This window comes from Castanea sativa, chromosome 8, assembly GCF_040712315.1.
Source record: "Castanea sativa cultivar Marrone di Chiusa Pesio chromosome 8, ASM4071231v1".
NCBI lineage: Eukaryota > Viridiplantae > Streptophyta > Magnoliopsida > Fagales > Fagaceae > Castanea > Castanea sativa.
This window is the reverse complement of record NC_134020.1, coordinates 49,224,443-49,234,406: the sequence shown is the minus strand read 5'-3', so window position 1 is coordinate 49,234,406 and position 9,964 is coordinate 49,224,443. Positions and strand designations below refer to the sequence as shown.

The 9,964-nt window shown below is 34.2% G+C and overlaps 1 protein-coding gene across 1 annotated transcript; it reads left to right on the top strand.

Annotated features, from left to right (window-relative positions):
* The first annotated feature begins 496 nt into the window (after positions 1 to 496).
* On the top strand, positions 497 to 7,488 carry LOC142608471 (uncharacterized). The gene is made up of 5 exons (XM_075780249.1): positions 497 to 860; positions 957 to 1,150; positions 2,339 to 2,657; positions 4,716 to 4,811; positions 6,710 to 7,488. The coding sequence occupies exons 1-5, from the start codon at positions 600 to 602 to the stop codon at positions 6,743 to 6,745; spliced, it is 906 nt and encodes a 301-aa protein (XP_075636364.1). The 5' UTR covers positions 497 to 599; the 3' UTR covers positions 6,746 to 7,488.
* Positions 7,489 to 9,964: the final 2,476 nt, after the last annotated feature.

Genomic DNA, 9,964 nt, shown 5'->3' with positions numbered 1-9,964 from the left:
CTTAAGCCGGATTAAAGTAACTTAAATTACAAGTTACAAACATACACATTAATATATATATACTGGCACATTAAACTCCTTAAAAAAGAGAATTGTCCATAAAATTTTCACAATATGTGGCAAGTTGTTATTTGTTATACTAGTAGACAAAAAAGTAATTTCAATAGTGAATTTTTATTAAAATTATAACAATCTGCTACTTAGAATTAAATATTAAAAAAATAGATGGAGCTTGTATCCAGTGGCATTGGCCACTGGATACGTGTCTATATTCTAACTTGTGGCCACTGGACACAAGCCGGATCCTATGAAAATATTGTGGAAATACTTCTCTTTAAAAAAAAAAAATCATTGAACCATAACATGCCTAAAATTATTATTATTTTTTAAAAAAGTAGATAATAAAAAAGGAAAAAAGGAAAGTTTGTTTAGAGAAAGAACAAAAGGAATGAATGCAAAACACTCAAAACAGAGCCAAAAAAAAAAAAAACGTATTTGGGGTTGTTTCAAAATTCCATCGCTCACAAGCAAAGCAGTTAAAAACAAAAAACAAAAACCCCAAAAAAATAAGCCAGAGGCAGAGTCATACATATACATACATGTTGTTGTTATTGCTAATTTGGTTTGCTATTTCTTCTTCTGGTTCTTCTTCTTCTTCTTCCTCCCGCCAAAACCAACACTTTTTCGATTCCGTTTACTCTGTTTGGATTGGAACTTTGATAAAGAGCAAAGACAGTGGAGGTGGGTGGGTGAGGCATATGATGCTTTGTTGTTGCTGTTCTTTCAGAGAGCAATTACTGCCTTTTCTTCGCGATTACGACAGGCTTCAATCTGTCGCTGTCATTCTCATCTACATTCAGGTCAATTTTTCTCGGCACCCAAACACTTATTTAGGGTTTCTTTCTTGATTATTTTATTAAAGATTTGATTTTTATGATAATGTGAAAAAAACCCAGATAGGGTCCGCGTTGATTGGATCTCTGGGAGCGTTGTACAACGGGGTTTTGCTGATAAATCTGGCGATAGCATTGTTCGCTTTGGTGGCCATTGAGAGTAGCAGTCAGAAACTTGGGCGTACCTATGCTGTTCTTCTCTTCTGTGCTCTCCTTCTCGATGTTTCTTGGTTCATCCTCTTCACTAACGATATTTGGTCTCTCCTTTCTTTTCTTTTTTTTTTTTCTTACCCATTTTTCATTTTCTACCGCATTGCAATTTTCATTTCTGTTTATGTACATATTGTCCACGCATTTCAATTTTTGTGCAATTTCAAATTTGGTTTCTTTAAAAAGAAAGGGAAAGAAAAAAAAAAAGTAATAATTAATAGTACAAGATTTGAGTAGATTAGCTTAGTCTTTGTTGAGCTTTCACTTTAATTGTCAATGGATTCATTTGGGGTGTCCTACCCATGTCATAACGGTGTCCTATCTGCTGTATCATGTGTCACCGAATCGTAACTATACCTGTGTCCGTGTCTGTGCATCTTTGATTCCTTGTGCACTTATTGAGGAAGCTACAAAAGGTCCTACCTGCATTGGGAAATAGCAAAACATGATAAAACCATTGACTTTAGACTGAGAATGGTTCGGCTCCTTATTAAAAGCCAGTCGACTGCATTGTAAAATTCCACCTTAATGGGTGCACAAGGGCACCCATTAACAGGACCCTTTATTATTTAGGGACTTAGGTATAGTTTCGTAGGTGTTGTACCATAGGTTCACTATTTGAACTCCACCACATGTTTGTATTGGCCAATACAACAAAAATAGTTTGTCTTTTTAAAGAACAATTAAATTCAACCATGTTGTTCGTTTGCTAATGCAAGCACATGGTTGAATTTAATTGGGGAATTTAAAGTATAGCATGTAAGGAATTATACTTAAGTTTTAGCCAATTATTTATTATTATAAACATGGAGAAACATTGTCGTCATCGTTATCATCATCAAATTGCTTTGTTAGCCCGCAATATATACCAATGTTTTTAAAAGATCAGTTTATTTAAATTCTACGTACAAAAATTTTGCATTTGTTTGGACAAGTCTTCTAGGTTCTGTCTATTACATTAAGCAATCTTTGACATAGCTGTGGCCTCCCAAAAAATTAATATTTGATTTCATTGTGTAACCATTCACTCATGCAGCAGCACGTGGTTGTTTCTACTGTCTACATCTTCACATGTTGGCACAAGACCTAGTTGCAAAATAATTTTAGAATCCTAGTAGTCTGTGTTTAAATGTACCATCATGTGTGTGTGACTGTGAGTGTTTGTTATATTGTGATTAAGTGATGGTAATGGCTATACTGATCTCTCACCTGGTGGAAATTGTATGTGTATGCAGGGACATTTCTTCTGATTATTATGGGACATTCGTTATCTTTTCAGTAAAACTCACTCTGGTAATGGAAATCATTGGGTTTACTGTAAGGTTGTCGTCCTCGTTGTTATGGATTCAGATTTACAGGTTGGGAGTTTCATATGTAGACACTACAGCTTCTAGAGAAGCAGATTTCGATGTAAGAAATAGTTTTCTGAGTCCTGCAACTCCTGCTGTAGTTAGACAACCCTCAGATTCTGATGACATTTTGGGAGGCTCTATCTATAATCCTGCTTATTTCTCGTCCCTCTTTGAAGGTCAAGAAAACAGATGTTCACATGGGGTACGGTATTCTTCACCTTCACACAATCAAATACCTATTTGAGTTTTCTTGGATAACATTCATGTGTTTGTTTTGGACTTTTTTTGGTTAAAATTTTATTTACTCATTGTGTTTGTGCATACATGCATACTTGTATTTGTATAAAATTTGGATATAGCTAGTGCTTTCAATTTGTATTAAAAAATAGAACAGGGTAGAACTATTATAAAAAATAACAGGAAAAGTAAAACAATTTACTAGATTTAAATGCTATTGATTACTTAAGTGTATCACTTGACCCATATGAGTATGCATCTTAAGTTATTTTAATTAGTTTTGAGAAGGCCTTATGGAGAGTGTAATCTTCTGTTTATAAATGATTTCATTGATTTCTATGGATAAGAGTTTTGGTATCCTTCAAAGGATTGATAGTGATTTATTAAACTTAATTCTTTACTAGTCAAGCAAAGACTTCAAAATTCACACATCAATTGTATAACTTGATGGTAGATACTGGAATTACCGTGTTCCCACTCTACTTGGATTCTGGGTCCTTGTTTTACAACAACCAAGGCTTAGTTTTCAGAATTTTGGGATCGGTTATGGATCCTCTAGAAACTAGTTAGGTGGCCACCTGTATTCGTTCCCATCATTATATTCTATCCAAAGTCATACCCTTTATTACCTCCTTAATTGACATGTTTTTATTACTACTAATTTTATTTTAGGTCTTCTACCTATTTCTGTTCCCTCAACTTGAATTAACTCACTCTTCCACACCGATGCATTAATCGCTCTGCTTTGCACATGGCTAAACTATTTCAAGCAACTCTCCCCCATCTTTTGATCAATAGGGGTCACTCCTATCTTCAAGCGTCTACCCTCATTTTGAATCCTAAATTTTCTTGTATTTTTACTTATCCATCTTAATATTCTCATTTAAGTTACATTTATTTTATGAACATGTTACTTCTTAACAGTCTTAACACTCATTACTATAGAGCATAGCTGATCTTACTACAATCCTATAATATGACACCAAGCACAATTCAATTCGCAACCCTCCTCTTTTTTCCAGGTTTGGGCTAGGGACAGACTATAAACAAAAATCTATGACACTAAGAATAGACACAGGTGGAGTTATTCTCATTACTCTTTTTAGAACTAAAAATTATTAAATAGCCCACCTATATTGATTTGTTTTGATGTCTAATGGCAAGATATAAGTTGCTTGCCTGAGGGAGGATTAAAGAGAAGAGTTTGATGAACTATAGAGGTAGTGAGTGATTTTTGCCACTGGATGAAGTGATACTTTCTTCTTCTTTTTAGCTTCTCCACCCCATTTCAACCTGCTGATAAGGTGACAGGCACTAATCTTTCTAGTGAAACTTATAGTAAAAAAGCCAATGAAGCTTTTATTGCTTGGGTAGGCTGGTAGGGTAAGCCATATTTTGTGATACCTAGAGCTCTAATATTATTCATCTCCATTGAAGTAATTCCTTCAAGTTAATTCACTCTAGGCGCATGTGTATCTAACCCCCCCCCCCCCCCAACCCTACCCCACCCAAAGAGTTGACCCACTCCTTACTGGCAGTACCATTGGGGATAAAGATGAATAAACTATGTTGACACCATCTAAAGTTCTCTACAAAGGATCATAAACACATTATTTTGTTAGTGTGGGATAAAGTTATTTTAAAACCTGACTTATTAAAAAAAAGTTATTTTAAAACTTGGTTGAGTATTTGGAGGGATGTTACCATCATCCTAGTTATGAGGATTTGTGTTTGTACTCTGTTATCTTCGTTTTGTTATACTTTAATATCCTATAGATCGTATGCAGGTATCCCAAGCTATCTTCTGCTATAATGTAATGATTGAAACTGCTACTGTTATTTAGGAGTTTTGCTTTATGTTGTTTCCTATGTTTATAAGCCAATTCCAAATTGAGAATTTGGGATTAAGGCTTAGTTGAGCTAAGTTGTGTTGTTTCCTATGTTCAGTTTCTTCCGAGCCCTTTGATCTCATTTCTTATGTATATGATATTACTTTGCATCTCTTTCTGTTATTTGTTTATAGGGTCGAAACCATGGTATTAGAGACAATGGGTCTTCTTCTGCTTCTGAATCTCCTCTGTTGAAACCATCTGTAAGCAGATCATTTCAGGCTGTAGATGTAAGTATCTGTTAATGCTTTTTTTTCCCATTCTTATTTCCTGTGGGCCTATTCTGAAATCATCAGTCTTTATAAGTATAATAAATTTTTTTTTACTGATTATCTACATTAGGAGTGTTATTCATCGGTCTGTAGAGAGTAGAGGACACTCAGCACACTGACTAACCTGAACTCAGTTGTTTGTTGAAGTAATAGGTTAAAATAAGACTGGGTCTAGAACAATTATCTGGCTTTTTAACATATTTTTGTTTGGTCTGATGTATTTATTGAACGTGTAGTGCTTCATGTTACTGTACCTGTTGTTAGTTTCAAGGTTAATATTATTTTCTTAGTTCTTACCTTTTTAGATCACAAAAATTCTGACGGAATGACCTGAAACTTCAAATGCATCTTTTTTTTTGGGGGGTGTCATCCCTATTTGGCAGTTTTGAAGGCATATCTAGATTTCAGGGCAATATTGTGTCTAGTTTGGCTTGAGTTTTGAGATTACAATTACTGTGACAATAATAAAATGCAGCTATTATCCTAATTAATGATCTGTTTAAATGATTATGTAGAATTTTAAGTGTTAGATTTAATGAATTATGAATTGTCTTTGTTCTTTCAGTTTAGCACAACCGCTAGTTCTCTTGTTTTCAAAGTGCTAATAATGCGTTTGCATTTTGAAGGGGTTGCATGAGAAACGAAATGTTTGCCCATTTTGTATGAGTTGTTTACTCATTCAGTCTGGAACATATACAATTTTGATTCCCTAAACTAGTTGTTGATGTTTCTTCAATCTTATTTTAAATTTCAAGTAAATAAAAAGCACAAAAGTGCAAAGAAGAGTAGTTTGCTCAGGCCATGAGCTGAATCACACCCACATGGTAATAGATTCTCAACATAAAACAACTTTATGTATATCTGTTCCCATTTTCTATATCAGTCGTCTTTTTTTGTGTGTTTAGATTAACTTTTTTCTGATTTGCTAAAGTGGGCTAAAGTACAGCTGTATGTAGAAAAAGTAAGGCTTCAAAAACTTGTCCATAAAAAATTATTCAATAATCTAAAAGAAAAAAGTTAATCCAGACAATAGTTAATATGATTCCCGACCCAAAACTGACTCCACATGAATGGTTGTCAATTTTATTTGCAACTGTGTGCTATTATTTCCATGGACAACTTGTATGTTATTAAACAAAAAACATGGTCCTTTAGGTTCTTCAGGTTTTTTTGTGTTAAAAAGAAAAAGGTTCTTCTGGTTTCAGAGATCATATTCATGTTCTTTCCTGCTGCATCTACTATCAAGAAATTTGAAAAAAATATCATCCTTCTGTTGTTATTTTAGTAAATCTGAATTTCATGCATATGTTTTTTGTTCTTTCTTTCTCTTGTTCTCTCTTTCAACTCTTTCCTAGAGATCTTGTTCACCCATTTAGCCGCAGGGTTACTAGGTTATATAGGTTTATTTTCTGCTCTTTTGTACCTCTTGAAGTTTATACTACAGATGTTATCTTCTGGGGAACTCATTCATCTCTTATGGATCATTTATGGGATTGGTCCATGCATTACTGTTGATTATGTGATTGTGCAGTTCACTTGGGTTGATTATGTGATTGCAATTGTTTTCATACTTGACTAACATACATCAAATTTCAACAAGATAATTTAATTTTATACGTCGATAATTGGGGGTGGGGGGATTTGAACACTGGATGGAGGTGTCAGTTAAGCTACGAGGCTCTTGACAATTTTTGACAATATAATTATAAAATTATGGATGTTGTCATGTTATCTTCACATATATTATCTTTATGATTATACTTATATAAAAAAATATTATCTTTATGATTATATGTATTCAGTCATATAGAATGTAAATTCTGCTACTTGTTCTCAACTTGATATCTTCCTTGCAGGATGATATATCAGCTAGCCTGAATCAAATGGTTTGAAGTTGAGTATGGTATCCATGAAAATTTTTCCTTGGTACCCACTCTCCGTAATTATTGTTATGAGGTTTCTTCTGCTTAATGCGGCCAAGACTATGTGGGAGTAAGTTTTGTACAGTCACAATTTTAGACATTTTTTTTCCCAGGGTAGAAGTGCTGCTGGTCAAAGCGAAAGGAGAACCCATGTCTAGCATATTCTGTAAGGAGTGTGACAATGTCAAAAGGTTTTGCCATTTGAGAGCTGTATTTAACTTCATGTTATGAGTTTTAATCCTGCAAACCCATTCTGGCAAATCCTTCAAAGGTTTGGATCAGGATTCAAGGATGACTTGCATATGGGTGTACTTTCCTGGCCATGCCGTCATATTGGCATGCCACCTACACCTAGGCAGTGCAGTTTAGCTCACAATGAACTCTGATTTGCCTGGGTGGGTTCGCCAATGTGGCGGCGTTCAGCAACCCCAGTCAGTGGCATTTTGTTCCCCAAGTCACATTGGTAGACCCTTCAGAATGTAGTGGCTTTTATTCTTTCTTTTGTTTTCTTTTCTTTTTATATTCATTTTTGGTGGGTTTGACAGCCTGTCCATGCCATTATGCATGAAATATATCTGCAGATTTTCATAGAGGATGGTTACATCCATCTAATGTTGTTTATTTATTCATTCAATTATTGCCCACAAGATCAGAATCTAAAGAAGAAAAAACTTGGAGATCGGAGAACGAAGAAAATATTCAAATTTCAATCAGATGTAGTCTTCAACATGTGGTATATAGAGGATAATGAAGTGACCTTGCTTAATTACTTTAGGTGGCTAAGTATTTTATTTCTACTTCCATGGCATTGTGCTGTTGTCTATAATGTCAATACACAAGCAACTATGGTATGCTTTTGGATGGTTTATGTCTGAGAAAACTGGAACCAACCAACGCATGGATAACCAAGCAACTCAGACTGAGAATGTAAAGTAGTAACTTGGCAATAGTAAAATGTTAATGCTTTTAGTAATTTAAGAATTAAAGCAAGAAGACAAATTCTTCACCGGGATTCATTGATATATTTGCTTTATCATGTTACTTTTGTCCCCTGCAAAAAATCACCCAAGTCGTACATATTTCTTTGCCTGTCAAGCACTTAAGGGCTCCCTTCTGTAGCAAAAGGAAATATCAATTTTTTAGCTACAAAATTGTAATTTGAAGATCTTATTACTAGAATAGTTCAACTTGTGGCGGCAATACGAAAACAATTGGCTTTCTTGAATTGCTTAGCGGATTGATCATAAAATGGAAGAGAATGGACGATTTCATCCCATCCGTCAGTAGGCAACTGGTGGTTTTCCACTTGAAGGAATCGAGTTGAGTGAGGTTTCAACCCCTATTCCAAGATTGACTAACCTATGAGCACCCTTGCCTTTTACTTTTGGGACCCTAACCATTTCACTTGTAGCATAAATAAATAAAATGGGCTTGAATTGCGTCTAGTGATCCTGTGACACCAATATGACACGTGTCTTAAAATGAACATATGTCTATTCCATATCATGTTTATATACGGAAGCACTACACTAAAACTTTATTCATATGGAAAATTCTTTCATAGCCCCGTAGCAGTGCTCTAGGCTCTCACATAATGTCGATGCCCCATGGTGTGTCTCACGTTTGGGGCCCACCCCTTATGTGAGAGCTTTGCTAGAATGCATAGACACAGTAATGGTTGCGGATACGATACGATGACATGGGCAATTTAAATTTTTTTTTTTTTTTTAAATCATATTGTAAATAAGACACCATGACAAAATATAATAATTATGACACCCCAAATGAAGTATTCGTGCATTCTAAAAGTCCAATACCCTGGAACTACCTAAGTTTTTTCCTATCCATATAAAAGTATATACATAAAGCTTTTGAAATTCCACTGCAATAAAGTCGTTAGGTTTATGAAGAAGTGCTAATATGAGTACTATCACTTGGCAAAAGATAAGAGATGGGTTGTTGAAGTAATGTCTCAAATAAATAATGGGGTCCAAACTATGGAAAATTCTTACATAGCCCTGTAGCAATGCTCAAGGCTCTCACATAGTGGTTGAGCCCCATGGTGGGTTTCACGTTTGGGGGACCACCCCCTATGTGAGAGCTTAGCTAGAATGCATAGACACGGTAACAGTTGCGGGTACGATACAATGACATGGACAATTTAAAATATTATATATATATATATATATATATATATATATATATATATATATATATATAGTACGATAAATAAAACACCATTACAAAATAACATGGTTATGACATCTCAAATGAAGTATTCCTGTATCTTAAAAATTCAATACCCCAAAACTACCTAAATTTTTTCCTGTCCATATAAAAGTATATACATAAAGCTCATATAAAAGTATATACATAAAGCTCATGAAATTCCACTGCAATAAAGTCGTTAGGTACACGAAGAAGTGTTAATTTGAGTTCTATCACTTGGCAAAAGATAAGAGATGGATTCTTGGAGTAATGTCTCAAATAAATATCGGGTCCAGACTATGGGTTGTTGAAGTAATTTTCTCAAATGGATAACGGGGTCCAGACTTTAAAAAAAAAAAAAAAAAGTAGGGAGGTTCCGCGTGGTCACCACAAAACTATATTATGAGCTCCATTGGACATGTTCACCTAAAGAAGGAGACAAGATTCAGAAGGACTAAAAAGAAAAAGTCCCTTCGGAGAAATCAAGATAATTAAATTAATTAATTAAAGAAAAAGACCTAAGAAAAATGCCCAATATTTATTTAACCTTAACTCTATTGATTTGTCAGCCAGATTACGAGAAATTGCGGGACGGCAAAAGCATAGCAATTTACATGGCGTTTATTGTATTGTATTTTATGGTATGGCCCCCATTGGGTTCAATAATTCAATTAGCCTGGCTTATTAATATTCCCCTCTTTTTCCTTAGAAAATGCCAACACAAATTACATTACACTATGTTTTATAAAATGTTGATGTACTAAATTGTTATTAGTAAGTAAAATGGTATTATTGAATGTAAGTACAAATAAAAATTAATAAAAATTTATTATATCAATTATTTATAAAAATATTATAAAATAATTTGTGACTTTAACATTATTTTCTTAATTTTTATTTGAATCATTCACGTCTTTCTCTCCAACAAACAAAAATAATTGGGAGAAGAGAGAGAGAGAGACTCACGTTTAGTTGAATAGT

Excerpts from the sequence above, each read along its gene's own strand:
- LOC142608471 (XM_075780249.1), top strand. The coding sequence starts at position 600 with ATGTTGTTGTTATTGCTAATTTGGTTTGCTATTTCTTCTTCTGGTTCT. Across the intron at positions 2,658-4,715 it reads AAAACAGATGTTCACATGGG|GGTCGAAACCATGGTATTAG; the intron begins GTACGGTATTCT and ends ATTTGTTTATAG. Across the intron at positions 4,812-6,709 it reads GATCATTTCAGGCTGTAGAT|GATGATATATCAGCTAGCCT; the intron begins GTAAGTATCTGT and ends TCTTCCTTGCAG.